The sequence below is a fragment of the Mesoplodon densirostris genome, chromosome 10, assembly GCF_025265405.1.
Source record: "Mesoplodon densirostris isolate mMesDen1 chromosome 10, mMesDen1 primary haplotype, whole genome shotgun sequence".
In the NCBI taxonomy this organism is placed as follows: Eukaryota; Metazoa; Chordata; class Mammalia; order Artiodactyla; family Ziphiidae; genus Mesoplodon; species Mesoplodon densirostris.
Window position 1 is genome coordinate 102,151,224 of NC_082670.1, and position 19,510 is coordinate 102,170,733.

The 19,510-nt window shown below is 37.9% G+C and overlaps 1 protein-coding gene across 8 annotated transcripts in view; it reads right to left on the minus strand.

Annotated features, from left to right (window-relative positions):
- The window catches only part of RAD18 (RAD18 E3 ubiquitin protein ligase), a 114,624-nt gene that overhangs the window by 20,849 nt on the left and 74,265 nt on the right, over window positions 1-19,510 (minus strand). For all 8 annotated transcript variants that reach the window (XM_060110951.1, XM_060110950.1, XM_060110948.1 and 5 more), the window contains 2 exons: window positions 18,054-18,191; window positions 13,243-13,417 (listed from right to left, as the gene is read on the minus strand). In XM_060110951.1, the coding sequence (XP_059966934.1) occupies window positions 13,243-13,417; window positions 18,054-18,191 (313 nt within the window). The remainder of the gene's footprint in view (window positions 1-13,242; window positions 13,418-18,053; window positions 18,192-19,510) is intronic.

The window sequence follows — 19,510 nt, forward strand, 5'->3', positions numbered from 1 at the left end:
CTACTAATAATGATGCCAAGAGAATAAGTGGGAACCAGCCGATCTCAGAGACACCAGAACATATGGTCATTCTATGTCTAACTGACATTTTAAATAACTCAATTAAAATGCTGTTCTACTCACAAAGGAATCAATGGCACCCAGGATAAAAATTCTGATGCAATTCATGTTATAATGGGGAAAAATCTGGGCTGAGAATTACTGGCTTCAATTCTATCCAGTGAATGACTTGAGATAAGTCACATCACCTCTCTAGGCCTCCATTTCCTTACCTGTGATATGAAGCTACTACATTTAGTGATTTCTCAAGGTACCTTTGAAATTGAAAATGTTTGTATTCTATCCTAATGTGCCTTCTTCCCAGGCTCTGAAGGTCTCCAAGGAGATCTCATAACATGTGTTCCTCTAATTTAAAAGCAAAGATAGTATAAACTGAGAAGGCAGGAAAAAAGTTCTGACTTTAACTTTCAAGTTGACTATAACAAATGATAAACTTGAACAATTCACTGAAAATACAAAATTCCAACAGCATGATGTGCAAGTTACATATCATTTCTAGTTCATCCAATTTCATTCACCAGAACAAGACTAAAGGATTCTGATTCTGACATTTTGTTTTAAACTAGAGAAACCTCTTAACTGCCTGCTTATGTTTGGGGGTCTGGGAGTGCTGATCCAAAATAAGTATAGATCGTCTAACATTTAGAAGGAACTGGTAGTTCCTTCAAGGTCTCATACTTACTCTGCTCCAAGCATTATGAAAAATATGTTCTCACCTACTCTTTTTTTTTTATTTTAATGAAGAACTAAACTCTGAACCAGTCAAGATTATATCTCAGTTTTATGAATCAAGCCAAATATACGCAGAAGCACATTGAAACAAGAATTCCTATATGGTTTACAAAATGTCTGAAAAACTAAAAAGGGAAACACATTTTTAAAAACTTCAACCTTATGCAAATAGCAAGTATTACCACGTCATGCCAACCCAAACTCTCAACACTACAGTCATCGTACCAAAACCTCCGGTGACAATCAGACACTGCTACAAGCTATGACAATGAAGGTATCATGTGACAAGTGCAGAACCTGGAAGGGACTGCCAATTTCAACAAGCATTTTAGATACACAAGTTAGCAACCACTATGGAACTGTAAAACTCTCTCCTGATACAGAAAATTGAAGGGCGCAAAGTAATTTTACAGAGGATCTTTATATCATGGCAGTTCATGAATTTGGTGAAAACAAAGAAAAATATCTACCACCTAGGGTTGACTCAGAATGCTGAAAAATCATGAATTTATTATAAAACAAAAACAAAAAAATCCACTATAGAGAAGCCCATCAGATTACTCAGTGAAAATGCATTAAAAAAAAAAAAAATCCGGGCTTCCCTGGTGGCACAGTAGTTGAGAGTCCGCCTGCCGATGCAGGGGACACGGGTTCGTGCCCCGGTCTGGGAAGATCCCACATGCCGCGGAGTGGCTAGGCCCGTGAGCCATGGCCGCTGAGCCTGCGCGTCCGGAGCCTGTTCTCTGCAACGGGAGAGGCCACAACAGTGAGAGGCCCGTGTACCACAGGAAAAAAAAAAAAAAAAAAAGATCCCTAAAAGGTGCCAACGTGAAGTATCTGAGATTAGAAGAAAACCTCATTATTTAACAGCAAATACCCTTTGCCGATGAGAACGAGAGAAAAGATAAAAACTATCTGTACTTTCACATTGTTCTGGGAGGATCACTAGTCAAACCACTTTTACAAGTATATATTCACTAATAAAAACATGGTAACTGAAGACGATGAGGCCTATCATAAACGGTGCATGTTTTCTCTTTTGATGAAACATAAAGGCTGGGTAAGCTACATTAGCTGAGGTGGAATCAGTCTATAAAGTAAAAATATTAGCACAAGAAAGCAAAACTGATAAAACAAGTAAGACAACCAAGAGGAAAACAGAATTCTTCCTTCACGCTTCATTTATGGATTAAATTTTAACATAGTACAAAATAATGCACTTTATGGAATGCACTACACAGGGCTTTATTAATTTATATGACTAAATGTAATACGTAATATTAAATGAAAGAAAATAGAAGAGTTCAGTAACTAAACTCACTACAACCTAGAAACTGTGCAATTTACCACTGAAGAAAATGTTTCAATGACTTTGGTTTTCCAATATTCAATACATTCTTTGAATATTTTCATGCCACTATATCTCCTTATTTTGATGTTATAATGTACTTTTTAAAAAAAACTTTAATTTTAGAATAGTTTTATATTTACAGAGACGTTGCAAAGATAGTACAGGAAGTTCCCATGTGCCCCACACCCAGTTTCTTCTATTGTTAACATCCTACATTAGGTCTGATACATTAGTTACAACCAATGAAGCAATATTAATACATTATCATTACTAAGGTTCATATTTTATTTGTATTTCTTTAGTCTTTACTTAATGTCCTTTTTTGGTTCCAGGATCCCATTCAGGACACCACATTACATTTAGTAGTTTTATCTCCTTAGGTGCCTCCAGACAGTGTTGGTTTCTCAGACTTTCCTTGTTTTTGATGACCGTGACAGTTTTGAGGCATGCTGGTCAGGTTATTTTGCAGAATGACCCTCAACTGGAGTTTGTCTGATGTTTTTCTCACAGTCTGACTGAGGTTAATGAGTTTGGAGGAGGAAGACCACACAGGTAATGTGTCATTTCCAGGGCATCACACCAAGAGCACACACGCCATCAACATAACACTGCTGTTGATGTTGACCTTGATCTCTTGGCTGAGGTATGTCTGTCAGGTTTTTGTTTTCTCTTCTTCTCCCCTTCTTTTCCCTTTCCTTTCTTCTCGCCTTCCTTCCCCCCCTTTTCTGTCTCTTTTTCTAGCATTTCCCTGCTTCCTGCCCCAGTCCTGGATTCAGCCATTTCTCCAAGAAGCACTGGTTCCTTCTTTTGGAAAATGTTATTAAATACCACGATCAGGGCACTAGGTGTGCTCCTTGCAACTGTGCTGCCCTTGCTTCTGGGCCCTGGCAGCTCACAGAAAAAGGAAGCACATGTGTAAAATAACCAGCTCACTTACACACAAAGATCTATAAATATTTCTGTATGTATCCATCTGACTCTATATTAAGCTAAACATGAGTTCATTTTAAGGTCTCCAATTCTAGTCCACTACCACATGGATAGTTTTAGCCTTATTTGTCTGTAATCTCCCCTCCAACAGTCAGAAACCTGACTCTCATTTGCCATCCACTTAAGACAAAGACACACAAGTAACATGACAGAAAAAAAATATTACGCTAAGCTACGGATGAGAACGCTAAGCTATGGACGAGCAGAATTAGACAAAAGTCTTCTGAAATAAGTCAGGGAAAAACCCCAGCAAATACATATTAGAGAAATATTTAAGGTTCACACATCAGTGCAAATCAAAGAGTACAGAGCAGTATACTTCAAAATACCTTCTAATTCTTAATCATGAAGAAACAATTCTGTGTAAAAAACATTTAAAAATAATTGCTACTAAAGGTGCCAAATAAAAGGTTAGCTTTCTCCCCCCCTTTTTGTCCAAGGAGGATTCAAAGGCACACAATATTGTCACCTATTAATGAGGTACTTCTAAAGACTTTCCCCAGAAAGACCAGCAGGCTTCTTCTGCCACACCCTGGAGAGTCATGTCCGAAGCGGAGAGGACATCCACAGACACCACAAGGCCCATTAACAGTGCTCTAACTGCCGCGGAGGAGAAACAAACCAGGATAATGAGGAAATATTCCCGACAATCAAAGAACTCCCAGCTCCGTGCTTGTGATTTTTCTGCCTAAGACCCAGAAATTTTTATTTAGTATGTTGGTGATCTTCAGTTTGATAAAAAAAGATTACTTCATACTTCAGTTCATTATCTATCACACAAGAGGAAAAAGTAAATTGTTTCTCATCAACAAACACATTTTCCTCCAGCAGTTTGTGGACCCATTTGTCTCAGAGCTTTCTAGATTATCTGTCCCTTTCTCTCCCTGGCATCTGCTCGTTTACCACTTATTCAACAGCCCCCAAATACCCTTACGTCTCCCCTTCCTGGCAGCGACGGGCAAGTGAGCTTGGCAAACAGGGGCACAGAGGGGCAATGAGCTCTGGGACTCCCCCCACCCCCGCTCCTGCCTTCTCTTGGGTCCCAGATACAGACAGAAGTCTACAGTACCCCATTTGCATTAATAGAGTCTACAGAAAACCAAACCAGTTTCCTGTCTTCAGTTGGAATCACGGCCTGGGCAGATCCCACTGGTGCCCTGACCCTACCCCCTTGCCCTCATCCCGACGTACTTGATCTCCAAACGTAAGCGCCTTTGCCTGACGTGCTACAGCCAGCTCTGTCGCCAGCATGGAAGGCTGGAAGCAGCAGGGAGCAGCCCCCAACCAAATGACATCCCCCTGCCCCTTGCCTTGGGTGGGACAACTCAGGTGTGTGTTTTAAACCAGCTCCCAGTTCCCAGGAGGGATAAACCCCAGTCGCTCACAGTGACGTCTGGTTTGATAATATGCCCCTGAAATGCTATCTTCCCTTTCCTGTCGCACTTCCCCACTCCCTACAGTGTGGTTCTTTCACCTTCTAAATTAACCACTTCCACTCAAATCCTTGTCTCGGGGTCTGCTTCTCAGGAAGCCCAAACATTTCAAGCACTGCATGTTTACACTCTTTCAAGAATGTGAAGAGTGAGCCGGCTTGGCCATAAGCATATTATCAGTCAGGCCAACTTGGGCTCTGAGGTCAACTAGACCTCGGCTCAAGTCCTGGTACTGCCATCTACCATGTGTACAACCCTAAGCTGCTTATGTGACTCCTGAGACCTTTCATTTCCACTTCTCTAAAATGGGCTTGCCTGTGGACTAAGTGATATAACACAGAACGCTCCTAGCACTCACATATTGTTGAGTCCAAAAACCTCCTACAAAACCCATGAGCTTTTCAATAGCAAGCATCAGGGGACATACCCCCAAGGACTCTTTGAGCTCCTCTCCTCAGAATCCTCATCTTGCTGTACTCACCAATTCTGAACTATTAGGTTTACCCAGTCCTAACCAAGACCCGCACTGAAAGAACTGACTAAACAAAAATTGTAATCTCAACACACAAGTCAGCTTTGCCCCTCTGGCTGAGAGGCCACTTTGATGATAGAGGTAGTGTTTCCCATTCCCTTCAATAAGCAATAAACTCAGCGTGGTCTTATCAACAGGCTGATGGTGCCAGTACTCTACATTCCTCAGATGAGTGTCACAATGGCACTTTTTCTCTTACAATTTCCCCATCATTCTCCAATTGACTCAGAATTTAAGAAAAGCTGAAACTTAACTACTCCTTGAATTTTCCAACAAATTGTAATCAAGATTTCTTCACATATTTTTGTTTTTTGCTCTCTTGCTCTTAAGAAGTTTGGACAGATAGCTCTTGGAAAAATGACTGAAAAGTGAGAAAAAGTTGTACCAAAATATATGAAATGCGTGGCCCATAGTTAATACGCCTCTTTGTCAACGTTTCTGGTGTTCTGTGCCTGTCTGTATTGGAATTCCTATACAATGATGCCGCTACTGACCTAGCATCAAAAAAGAGGTAATGGTTTTGGCCAGGAAGTGTGAAAAGTTAAAATGCACTCATTCACACCTTATCTGACCCAGGTTCTTTTATGACCAGCACTGGGCATCTGCAAGAAGGTTCACGCAGGTTACAGGTTACCAAGCAATGAAATTAGGCGGTCTCTGTGATACTCTTCATTCCTACTGAAATCAAAGTCCCTGCTTCATTAGCCCACACTCTCTAACACACCAAAGCTGAGGTAACCATGTTGGGTCGGTCCTGAACAGACTGACTGAAATAAATATGGTTTCAGAGACTGAAAACAATACTCAGCATCCCATGTAGATCCCTGGCTACCACTTTTTTAGCCAATAAATCGTAACTATAAATCTTTCCTTTAGAAAATCTTCTGGTATAAACAAGCTTCTCTGATTATGGAAAATGACCCGTTCCAATAAATTTTTTTAATTTTAACAATTTCACACTTACAAAAAAAAATGACTCTTAGACCCTTCACCCAGATTTTCCAACTGCTAACATTTTGCCGCATTTGCTTTCTCACTCTTTCTCTGTGTGTGTGTACACTCACACACATGCACGTTATTTTTTTAAGCACTGAGAGTTTCAGCCATCATGTCCCTTTAACCCTTCAGCGTGCACTTCTTAAGAACAAGTACATTCACTTACACAACCATAATAAAATTTTCAAAATCAGGAAAAATTGAATACTGATATATTACCTAATCTATGACATTACTCAATTTTTTCCAGTTATATAAAAAGTTTCTTTTTAACTTATATTGCCTAGAATTAAAGTGCATAAATATTTTTTTTTAAATAATGATCTAAAGGTTCTTCCAAAGAATAGCATGACCACTATTCATCTCTACATGAAGATTAAAGCTTCCTCTCTAGGAAGTTTTAATAATCAAAAGCATCTTTTCTTATAACTTAGCACTCAATAAAAATGCAGTTTTTTCTGCTTGCCAAAACTCAGGGAACAAAAGCCCTCTTTTCTTAAGAAGAACAATAAGTGAATTTACAGAAATTTGGACAAGTCTCTTGAACTCCCGGAAGTCATCTAGGAGGTGTACAAAAATCTAAAATTCTTATCAATTTTTTTATCATCTGTCTTCAAATTGGCAAGAAAGAATCAATATAACATTAATAATTAAAACTCTAAAAGAGGTACTTATTTAAGAGTTAAGAATCAAATTAGCAATAAACAATTTCATCCCAGTAATTATTTGGATTAGATACACCTATTGGATCTTAAAGTAAGATTATTCTTAGCTGTCAATCTGGCATATTACATAAATTTAAATACTACTCTAACACAAAGAAAACCAATAGTGTAATTCAATAAGATCTATAATCTGTATTACAGCATGACTGCATGAATTAAAAAAACAACTCACAATTTATTTTCACTCACATTAGACCTAAAACAGCATGACTTGTCTCTTTAAAAGAGAAAAAAAAAGCATAAAAATTTACAAAATAGTATGATCCTTCTGTATTAAAAATGTTCCTCTAAGTATCCATGTACCCATACTGCTGTCTTTAGAAGAATGTACATATGAAAGTGTTAATACAAAGTTCCTTCTGGCTGATAAAATTTTACTGGACTCTTACTTTTTGTTTACCTAAATTTTCTATTTTTCACAATAAGCATGCATAACATCTAAATTAAAAGTTGTTTTGAAAATCTACGGCTTTACAGTGAAAGCAATAAAACTATCATAAAAAGAAAAAGTGAGAAAATTTTCGTAAAAAATGAACACTTCAATATACAAGGAATAAGCATAATTCTAGAAGGTTGATTCACGGTCTGCAATGGTCAAGTGGTGAAAGAACACAGATAATTTATCAACAATTACACTTGTCATAAAAAACAGGATTACAGAATGTTAGGGTTGGAAAAGATCTGAACAAAGTCACTGAGTGTCATGTCTCATCTCCCTTCCATGTGATGTCTGAATTATGGAAAATAAAAGTTGGACCAGACAAATAAAGACCACTAATCTCTGAAATGCTTTGATTCCACTAAAGGCATTTGGTTGTGATGGGTCCCTTTTCACTTTGAATTCTTGTCCTGATTTCTAAGGTGTTAATTACCCTAATCAACTGCATATCTCTCTTGACCATTTAGATTTTAGAGTCACTAAATCGCACTGGCATTAACCAATGGATCACTCACTATAATTTGTGACAGCCTTCTGCCAGGTTACCACCAATTTTATGAGTTAGTTATGATCGACTTTATTAGTTTCCAACCAGGTGGTAAAATTATGCTTGAAGTGAGTTAGGGACCTTATTCATATTCAGATACTATATTTCAAAAATCGAAGACAACATTAATAGTAAGAGGAACCATTATTTTTCATGTTTACATATCCAGAGTTCTTTTAAACATATGTAGACATAGGTTTTTATCTTATACCATTGTTGTACGTATATTTTTTAAAAAACTGAAATAAGTTGGTTAAAGTGTTCCTAAAACGTATTCAGATTCAGAGCCCTACTCTTCATCGTGTTTTGACTCAACATCTACGATGTCTGATTTTTCCCTCACAAAGTCATCCTCTGTACCACCGAAAGCACTGGAGATAAAGCATTTCTCCAAATTACCTGACAATTGTCTCTAGGCATTTCATCTAAGACACTGACACCCATTCTGCAAACTAAACTCGTAATTTTGTTTTTCTCAATCACATAACCTGTGACTGGAAGATGAGCGCTTCTGTTCAAAGACAGCAAGAAATGTCTGACAAACTGATACTTGACACCCAAACAATAGTCTTTGCAAGAGATGAATCAGTCAGGCTCACTGTTATTACTTTGAAATTTTTCCCATCTATTCCAAGGGATGTGACCATTTCTCCTGCCTTCAGTAGATCACGTAACAAACAAGCAATCCTTTGCACATCGTTCACTAACGAAACATAACAAGTCTTCAGACACTTGTGGGCATCTTTAGGTCTCGTAAATCACTTGACTGTTTTTGCAAGAAAATACAGAACTGCAGTCATTCATCCAACAGTGAACACTACCTCGCTAACATCAAACCTTCACCCTGCTGTATTTTGTTACTTTCTTCGTACACAACTTTTTTCTCATTATTTTGTTGAAGACATTTTAAATGACAAACCAATGTAATGTTAACAATACACGTAACTCAACTGAAACTCACACACTGGCAAGTATATCACAACTACCACCGGGCTGGCAGCAACTGTAAAACACCATTGATCACTGTACCTATCACAACTTCAGACATTAAAATGTAAAACAGAAAATGTACACCTTAGAATCAAGAAATCCTTCACTTAATAATGGTTGTGTAGTGACCCGAAGCAGGAGATTTTTTTTCTTAAATGAGTGACAGACTCAATTCTTAAGGACTTTGATGAGTAATAATAGGAAGGACAAGGATAGTCAAATAACTATAATACAAGGCAAGATCTGATTTAGACAAACTGCTATGGAATTCAGAGACGCTGCTACAGGAATTCACAGAGGAAGTCAAAATTACTTCCTGCATAGTGGGAAGAATAAGAGATCAGAGGAAGGGCTACGAAAAAGGGTCATCTGAGAGCAAACTTAAGACATGAGTGATGGAGCAAAGTCTCAGAGGAGGTGGATGAATTCTTCTTAAGAAAGAATATGCTGATGCAGGGGACACGGGTTCGTGCCCCGGTCCGGGAAGATCCCACATGCCGCGGAGCGGCTAGGCCCGTGAGCCATGGCCGCTGAGCCTGCGCGTCCAGAGCCTGTGCTCCGCAATGGGAGAGGGAACGGCAGTGAGAGGCCCGTGTACTGCAAAAAACAAAAACAAAAACAAAAACAAACAAAAAAGAATATGTCTTTAGAAATGTATTAAGAAATATATCTTTCTCTTACAATTAACAGGAAAGAAGTGGTCAGAAATTACAAGAAACCTTAAAATGGAAAGGAAGATCTGGAGACAGGTCAGATTAGCTGCCTTGGTGAACTGGGAGACAAGGTGTTCATTCAAAGTGAGGAAACAGACACAGGCAACTGGGTTGGAAATGCAATAAGGAGTAAATTAGGTGGTGAGCACCCAGCTGAGGCTGAATTAAATGAATTTTCAATGGAACTAATTAGCCCAGGCTCACAACTTTCTAAAGTTCAGAACGGAAGTAGGAAAAGAAAAAGATAAATTGTGGGATTTACTCTATGATATAATAGCTTAAGAATTAGAATGAAGGAATAGAGGACTACGAAAGCATTGCTGAAATATCCAGTCCTAGAGACCCAGGTTTTGCAGTATTACTGAAGAAAATTCAATTGATTTGGTCTTTATAAAACCAGAGTAATCATATATTTATCAAAGACTCTCACATCTATTATCTCATTTCATCTTTCCAACAGATCTGAGATAGAAGATATTTATACATGCTTTTCATAGCTATGGAAACGGACTTCAAAAGATTGACTCCCAAATCACCCAGCAGATCCTGACCCGAAGCCACTCAAATGTAAGCCTGGACTTTCCTGCTGCACCACGGCTGCTCCCCCTGCACACTTCCTCCTTCACAGTTCACTTGGGAATCGGCTGCCCAGTGGTCTGCCCTGGTATCAAAGCAAATACCACTGCACTCCCACTCTCCCTTTAGCCTGAGTTTCTAGGTCTTATATAAGGAACAGACTCAACATTTTTTTTTTTTTTTTTTTTTGCGGTACGCAGGCCTCTCACTGCTGTGGCCTCTCCTGTTGCGGAGCACAGGCTCCGGATGCGCAGGCTCAGCGGCCATGGCTCATGGGCCCAGCTGCTCCGCGGCATGTGGGATCTTCCCGGACCGGGGCACGAACCCGTGTCCCCTGCATTGGCAGGCAGACTCTCAACCACTGCGCCACCAGGGAAGCCCCAGACTCAACATTTTAAATGTAAAAAACCTTAGACTGATAAAATGATAGGGCAAATTAAAAGGAGGGTATAAAAGGGTACTTAATTAAATTAAAATTTTAAAGTTTAACATATTTAATATTCACAATGTGTGTAACACTTCTTTATATTTGAGATATGAGTACCAGACACTGACCGATTTCTCAAGGCAAGCCACGCAAATCCTCATATTTGGTCTCTAAAGCTAAGTTTCCAAAGTGTGCAAACAAAGTCGATGATTTTTGTCCTTGTTAAAACTACAATTAGAAACAACCCAAACGTCCATCAACTAGTAAATGAATAAATAAAATGCATATCCATACAATGGAATATAATTTAGAAAGAAAAAGGAATATAGTACTGAAACATGATACAAAATGGATAAACCTTGCAGACAGTATACTAAGTAAAAGAAGCCAGTTACAAAAGACCACATATTGTATGATCCTGTTTATATGAAATGTCCAAAACAGGCCAATCAATAGAGACAGAGTAGATCAGTAGTTGCCAGGAGCTAGCAGAGTTGGGAGGAACCGTGGAGTGACTGCTAATGGGGATGAGGTTTCTTTTCGGGGTGATGAAAAGGCTCTAAAATTGTGGTGATGGTGGCACAACTTCGGCAACACAGTAAGAACCATTGAATTGTCACTTAAATGAGTGAATTGTATGGTACGTAAATTATATCTCAATAAAGCTGCTAAAAATTCGCAATTAGCAGGTAGTTCCACTGGTCATGGGTGTATTGTGTGTGTGTGTGTGTGTGTGTGTGTAGATGTATATACATGCATAACTAGTTAAAGTGTGGAAGAATATAAGAGCCTACTTTAAAAGAAATTAAATGGTTTAATAACCCTATAAGTCTGTCTGAGGCCAAGACCTCCAACAAACTCATCCTGTTTCCCACACTCTCATCACAAGATAAAAATACATCTGGCTGCCATGTGTCTCCCCTTTCATTTTCCTCCATTCCACCCTCCACTCCAAATTTATAAAAATGTCCCATTTCATCCTGGCATTCCAGAACATTCGGGCATCTCGTGACTATGGTTAAAAACTCACTCTTATTTCCCTGAATTCTGTTTCTCCTCCATTTCTACCCTGTACTCCGATAAGTTTTGTGTTTAAAAACAAACACTACCCAATGAACTTACAGGAATGGCCTGATCCAGAGTAACTGTGCAGCAGAGCCACAGTCTTGCAGAAACTCGGGCTACCGTATGTTCTGCCTTTACCCAACTAGGGATAAAACTGATCCCGATCTGATCTTGAAAATGTTCGGGGCAAAATGAGAAGATTTTCCCTTCCTGATACTTGATTCTGAATAACCTGAAGCTGTTTTCCAAGAACCCTAGGAAAGCAGAGGGTCCTTGGGTATGTTCTTCTCATAAAAAAATTTCTTCTTAATTTGATATTTTAGTTTGGACATAACCTATCATTCTAGAGTACTGTGAACAATTTTTAAATGAACAAATACCAAAGATTAAATAACATGTTGCTGTTAGCATTTAAAACTGGTACAATTCATTCAGAAGGCAACAACACCACCTACCAAGGTCAAAATGATGCTAAAGTTAAGGGAGTAATTCATTAGAAACAAAAGACTTCCTATAGGGAGAGCTACCACAGCTTTAGGTGTGTAAGTATAAAAAACACTGAAGAAGATGTAGAAATACAATAGAAATTTAAAAGTTTGGTCAATTATGGTACAGAAACCCAACAGAATGCTGCATCTACTAAAAAAAGTTATAAAGATGAGGTAGAAACATGGGTAGCATTTATCATATAAAGTGAATCACGAGAACACAAAATGGTAGCTATAACACAACACTATGTCATCTTTCAAAAACACATCATCTTCTTAAATTGTCTTTTAAAAAATCTGGAAAAATGACTCACCTCCAAATCTCTCATTGTAAAAGGTTCCCCTTCCATTCTATTTGCTCAAGTAAATTTTTCTTTCTTTTGTCTTTCTGGCCACCTCTACTTTCTAGTATAGCTGTGTTTATCTCCTTCACTCATTCTCTTGATCAAAATTTCACTGCCAGTCATGCTCTCTTTTCTAACTCTAGGAAAAATATCTATATAAAGGCTACATTTGCAGCAACATGGATGGACTGAGAGATTGTCATACTGAGTGAAGTAAGTCAGACAGAGAAAGACAAATACCGCATGATATTGCTTATATGTGGAATCTAAGAAAAGGGTACAAATGAACTTATCTACAAAAGAGAAATAGAGTTACAGATGCAGAAAAAAAACTTATGGTTACTACAGGATAAGGGGGGAGGGGGAAGGGATAAAGTTGGAAGACTGGGATTGACATATACACACTACTATATATAAAACAGATCACTAATAAGGACCTACTGCATAGCACAAAGAACTCTACCCAATACTCATAATGGCCTATATGGGAAAAGAATCTAAAAAAGAGTGGATATATGTATAACAGATTCACTTTGCTGTACAGCAGAAACTAATGCAACATTGTAAATCAACTATACTCCAGTAAAAATTAAAAATAATTAAAAAAAAAAAAAAAAGCCTACAGAGCAGAAGACAAAGTCCCCAGTGACTGCTGCACATACTCCCCACATCCTGCCCTGATCCCTTTGTGAACCCTACAAAGCAGCAGGAGACAATGGAAGGAGATGAGGAATGGCACCAGGCCTCAAAGCTATTTTCTGGTTATTTTTGTTGGTCTCTTAGCATGCACAGAAAACAGAAATTTAAAATAATCAACTACTGCAAGTTTCTTACCTATTGCATGAATCTGACTCTGGTGAAGAAGGAGCTTCCTCTTGAATATCAGTACAAATGGAAGAATCATCTGGTCTGTCAGGCTCTAGTTTCCCTGGGGAGTCCAGCTTTGACTGAGGGACGTGGTTTGTTACCGAGGGCATATCTGAAAATTTCATTTTATTATCTTCCTGTCCTAAAAAGGAAAAAAGAAATGAAAGAAAGAAAAAAAATAAACATTTAAGAGTACCTTAAAATTTACAACCTCTGTATATTTATTACTTCCACAACATTTAATATTGCTATTTGGTAAAATAGAAGTTTATGGAACACTGATTCCAAAACTCTAGTGACAGCCAGAGAATAAGAATTAGCACTACACTGGTGCTATCTGGTTATACTGTCCACGCAATGTATTTCCAGATTAATTAATTCAAAAATAAAATGTTCTTTAAAACCAGGAGCAGGGAGAACCTTTTAATTCTAATGAGCCTTTTATTTACAGTATTACTAAAGAATTCCTGAATATTTCACAGATCAGAGACTAGTGATAAACATAAGAAACATGACAAAAAAGGATTAAAGATTCAATTAATAAGAGAACCACAATATTTGTCACTGACTGCTGAATGGTAGTGAATGCATCTGGACATTTTTCTGAATCTGTTACACAGAATCTAATATTCACTGGGGAAGAGAAAAACTAACCCGACATAACCAATATATCTGTTTGATCCAACACATGTCACATTTCTACACATCCCTTGTCATATTCTCACTTTCCGAGGTCTCTTATTGCAGATAAAGATAAAGGCCCAGGAAAGCTGGGGGGATGCAGACACAGTGTTTGCAGGAATATGACATGCAGATGTGACCAAATATCTGTGAATATGAGTGCAGAAAATCATCTCTGTGCAGGATTCTTCAGTGTCCAGGCCCCTCCCTCACGATGTGTTTCAGGGCTCTGCTGGGACTTCACTTGTGCTGGCTTTAAGATTCAGGGACCAAGTCAGTTCTTGACATGCCTGACACGTGCTACTGGGATAGAGCCCCCTTTCGTGTGTTTGCTCACAGAGAAGAAGAGCTTTCACACATCACTCATGCACTTGTGGAGGCAAGTGACCTTTAACAAAGGACACCAACAAGAACTGTCAAGGTTTTGTTATAAAGATAAAGTTTATGGAAAAAGAATAAGACAGATTCTTCAAACAAACAAACAAAAACCTTTCCAACTCCATATGGTCAAGATTTTTCCAGAAATAATTATAAGTTTTTGTTACACTCGTGAACAGCGTACATCACACAAGAGAATAATTTCTAAAAATAAGCTCCTGATGTTGTCTGGCTTTCGCTAAGCCTGCTCATTACCAAAACAAAACTGTACCCTCTAATGTTTATCTGGGAAAGAGAAACAAGCAGTTAACTAAGAGGACCATCCAGGATCTCTAGGATATTCTCTTTTAAACAGACACCTAGGACCAGGTTGAGAGGAATCAATCACCCAGTAAACCCGGTGAACCCAGGCAACTCTATCACTCAACTGGCTGGGAGAATGCAATCAAGCCGGCAAACCAGGGAGCAGGAACTCAACATAAAACTACCTTTTATTTTTGCACCTGATTTATATTCTTCTCTTACTTCTTCCCATCTTATATAAGCTTCTACAGGATAAATTCCCTCTTGCAGACAAATATCATTCAACAACTGTGGGCAATGAAAGTCAGTTATCCTTTATATCTGCCCATGGATCTCAGGACAGAACTCCAAATAAAGCCGAAAACATGAGGCCCCGACATTAAACCTCCCTAAAGAAACGTAAAGTAACAAAAACAGATGAAGGTTTTACTTAACAGGACACATACCTTGTTCACTTATATTGGCACTTTAATGAGCAAGTTTACTCTAAAGAGCAAAAGTTACACTGGTTGTATGATGCTATAAAAAGCCCAACCTGGGCTCCCCTGGTGGCGCAGTGGTTGAGAGTCCGCCTGCTGATGCAGGGGACACGGGTTCGTGCCCCAGTCTGGGAAGATCCCACATGCCGCGGAGCGGCTGGGCCCGTGAGCCATGGCCGCTGAGCCTGCGCGTCCGGAGCCTGTGCTCCGTAACGGGAGAGGCCACAACAGTGAGAGGCCCGTGTACCGCAAAAAAAAAAAAAAAAAAAAAGCCCAACCTTTTGGTCTGTGCCAGTCTGTCTGCCTCTCTCTCACAGTCCCCACCCCTCCCAGACACATGTGTTCACGCACAGCTATCTACCAGCAGCACTCATCTCTGAACCCCAGACAGAGCAATACTCATGTGCACATACACAAAGAATACACCACCCCTGACTACAAGCAATGAATCATTTTCAAAAGAGATTCAGGCAATAAACAAAAATATTCTCTTAATCCGAGATATTAAGCCAGATTTTCTCAGGACCTCAACTACTCTCTGACAATCTCCTTTAACAACCGCATGAACAAATTTAACTTGTTCACAAAGACCATGAAGTATATACTTATACTCAGGCAGCAACGTACTACATGACACCAAGAGAACTGAGGACAAAAATAAAGAACGCAATAGCACTGAAAGAATAAAACACTTAGAAATAAATCTAACCAAGGAGGTGAAAGACTTGCATGCTGAAAACTACAAAACATTGTTGAAAGTAATTTTTAAAAAGACAAAAATGAATGACAGACATCCTGTGATCATGGAACGGAAGACTTAATATTGTTAAGATGTCACCTAACCAAAGCAACTAATCAATGCAATCCCAATGGCACTTTTTGCAGAAATAGAAAAATCCATCATAACATTCACATGGACTCTCAAGGGAACCAAATGGCCAAGACAACCTTGAAAAGGAAGAATAAAGTTGGAGGACTCATACCTTCCAACTCTTAAATTTGTTACAAAGCTATGGTAATTAAAACAGTATAGCACTGGTGTAAGGATAGACATACAGACCAACTAAATAGAACACAGAGTACAGAAATAAACCCTCACATACATGGTCAATTGATTTTCAACAAGGATGTCAAAAGCATTCAACAGGGAAAGGACAGTCTTTTTAACAAATGGTGCTCAGAAAACTGGATTATCTACATACAAAAAGATGAAGATGGACCGTTACTTACACCATATACAAAAATTAACTCAAAGTGGACCACAGACCTAAACATAAGAGCTAAAACTATAAAACTCTTCGGAGGAAACACATAGGAAAATCTTCATGACACTGATTTTGCAACAACTTCATGACTATAACAGCAGAAGCACAAGCAACAAAAGAAAAAATTGATAAACTGGTCTTCATCAAAATAAAGCACTCTATGCATCAAAAGATACTATCCTGAAAACAGAAAGACAACCCAGAAAAAAAGCTGAAAAATATTTGCAAATCATATATATAACGGATTAATATTCAAAATATTTAAAGAACTCTTAAAACTCAACAAAAAAACAAGCCAATTAAAAAATGGGCAAAAGACTTGAACAGACATTGCTCCAAAGAAGAAAAACAAATGGCCACTAACCATATAAAAAGATGCTAAACATCATTAGACATTAGAAAAATACAAATCAAAAAATCACAATGAGATACAAATTCACATCTACCAAGATGGCTACAGTAAAAAAAAAAAAAAAAAAAGGAAAATGACGAGTGTTGACACGCATATAGAGAAATTGGAATCCTCAAGCATTGCTGGTGGAAATGTAAAATGGTGCAGTCACTATGGAAAATAGTTTGGTGGTTTCTGAAAAGGTAAACGAAGAATTACTATGTGAACCAGAAATTCCATTGCTAGGTACCTATCCAAAAGAATGGAAAGCAGAGACTTGAACAGATACATGAACACCAATGCACACAGCAGCATTATTCACAACTGCCAAAAGGTGAAAATAACTCATTACAGACGAATGGATAAACAAAATGTGGTATATAGATACAATGGAATTCAGCCATAAAAAGTAATGAAATTTTGATATATGCTACAACATGGGGACCTTGAAAACATTATGCTTAATGAAATAAGCTGACAAAGAAGGACAAATAATACATGATTCCACTTATATGAAGTACCTAGAATAAGCAAATTCATAGACACATAAAGTAGACCAGAGATTACCAAGCAATGGTGGGGAAAGTGGAAGAGTTATTATTTAATGGGTACAGAGTTTTCGCTGGAGATGATGAAAAAGTTTTGGGTGTAATAGTGGTGATGGTGACACAACACTGTGAATGTACTTAATGCCACTGAATTGTACATTTATGAATGGTTAAAATGATCAATATTTTTGTATATTTTTATCACAATAAAGAAAAAATAATAAATAGTTTTCTTGTTCACTTTCCTCCATTATGATTGTTTTTTGTTCACTGGCCCAAAGTCCTGGCAACATAAATATAATATCAATCTCAAATTTTAAAATGGGTTGAATTTGGAATGTGCTATGTATTAGCCTTAGATATTTCAGCAGAACATTCCATCCAAAGTTAATACCAGTGACCTATAATAAAAATAATTTATTCTCTTTGTAGGATACTTAAGGATCTGCAGCAATAAATCCTATACCTCAAGCTTAAACAACTAAAAAACTTCTGATTTCTCATTAATGGAAAGGAAGACAGATTTTAGAAACTGTGTCTTCAGGACATCTCCACGATCATTCTTCGCAGAGTAATAAACCTAGTTTACATCCAACAACTGCTATATGTCTAAAAGTACTTTTGCCCATTTCAAATACCAATTAAATCCAAAGTAAATTCCTTTGGTTTTTTCCTTTTGATATTAAAAATGATAAAATTCCATATACTTCTGTTTTTAGTTAAAGTCTCTTACCCACGCATACAGATAATAGCTTTTCTGTAGATTCATCTTCTTCTTCTGTTACTTTTTTTTTTGACATTCCAACAGTTTTCTTATATCCTTTTTTGGCTTGATCCACCAGACGCTGAAATTCATTCTGATGTTTTATACCTGAAATTCAAAAGATCTTCTCAGTAAATCAAGGACTATAAAAGTTACATGTCTACAACCGATGGACTGAACATCAAGAATAACACAAGCTTGCTCAAGAACAGCACTCTTTGGACACACAAGGAACTTAAGAGGCCTGGGGAGCTGAGGAAGCATTCTTTTATATCTTCCCCGTTCCTCAGATACAAACTTGAAACATGATATTCCTAGTTCGCAACTGTAGGTTTCTTCCCATATCCCACTCTTTTAAAAAGGCTTTTTGATAGAGCATGAAAGATGCTGTTTTCTTAAATATAACCAAAAGACACCATTCTAACTTCCCAGACACAACCGAGTAATAAGAGGAAGAACATTAACTGGGTATAAAAGCAGAAGCTTCTAGGAAAGTTGGATAAAAACATAGGATATCTACTTTAATTTCCCCTTTTTCCTTCACATTTCTTGCCTGTTTCCTATCAGAACCCCTTGAATAATCTAAGATCCCCACCACCACCAATCTACCTTATCTTAGGATGTTATAATTAACCAATCTTAATTTACTACTACTTTAACACCTCTGAAGATAATTTAAGCCTGACCTCCAGGTCACCATTATTAATGTACATTAATTTAGTCAATAAAGAGTAGCCGTTCGTCATTCAAGCATGGACTTGAACACATCTATTTGTGATTCTGAACCATGGTTCAAACAGCTGAGGCTGTACTTACTTATCTAGCAACCTTAAACACTGAAGTCATGGTCCAAAATGATGTTGTAGATCCTATAAAAATACATTTTAGAAAGATTCATACTGCTAGTAGTCAAAGTTTTGAGACTGTTTTCCACCAATAATCATCATTTTCCCTGTAGTGCAATACCATGAATAACTGGGTTTAGGGGAAAATTTGTGCTTCGGTTGAAAACTATGCATTTTCTAGAGCCACCCTTCCAGGATTCCAGTCATCCACTGCCCTTGAGCTATGTTACAGTTCTGTAAATTGTAGATAACTGACCACAATAGAAAACAATTCTTGTCTACAGACAAGCAGAATCCTGTCTGGTGAAGGTTCGATTGACTTCCGTCCCCCTCTGGAAAAAGCCAGTTTTCCCTCCATTTGCATATTCATTTCAATATTCCTGACCTATACATGTGACTGTTCTTTGGACATTAGGGAGAATGCTCCTAATTCCAACATATTTATGTGCATGGTATGTGTATGAAAACTCCCAGTGAAACTAATGTGTTGGGTTGCAAAGTGTCTGGTAAATTTTAAATAAGAGACTGGTTAAAATTTCAGCAACATATAAGCTGCCCATAAAGATTACTAGAAAAAATTAG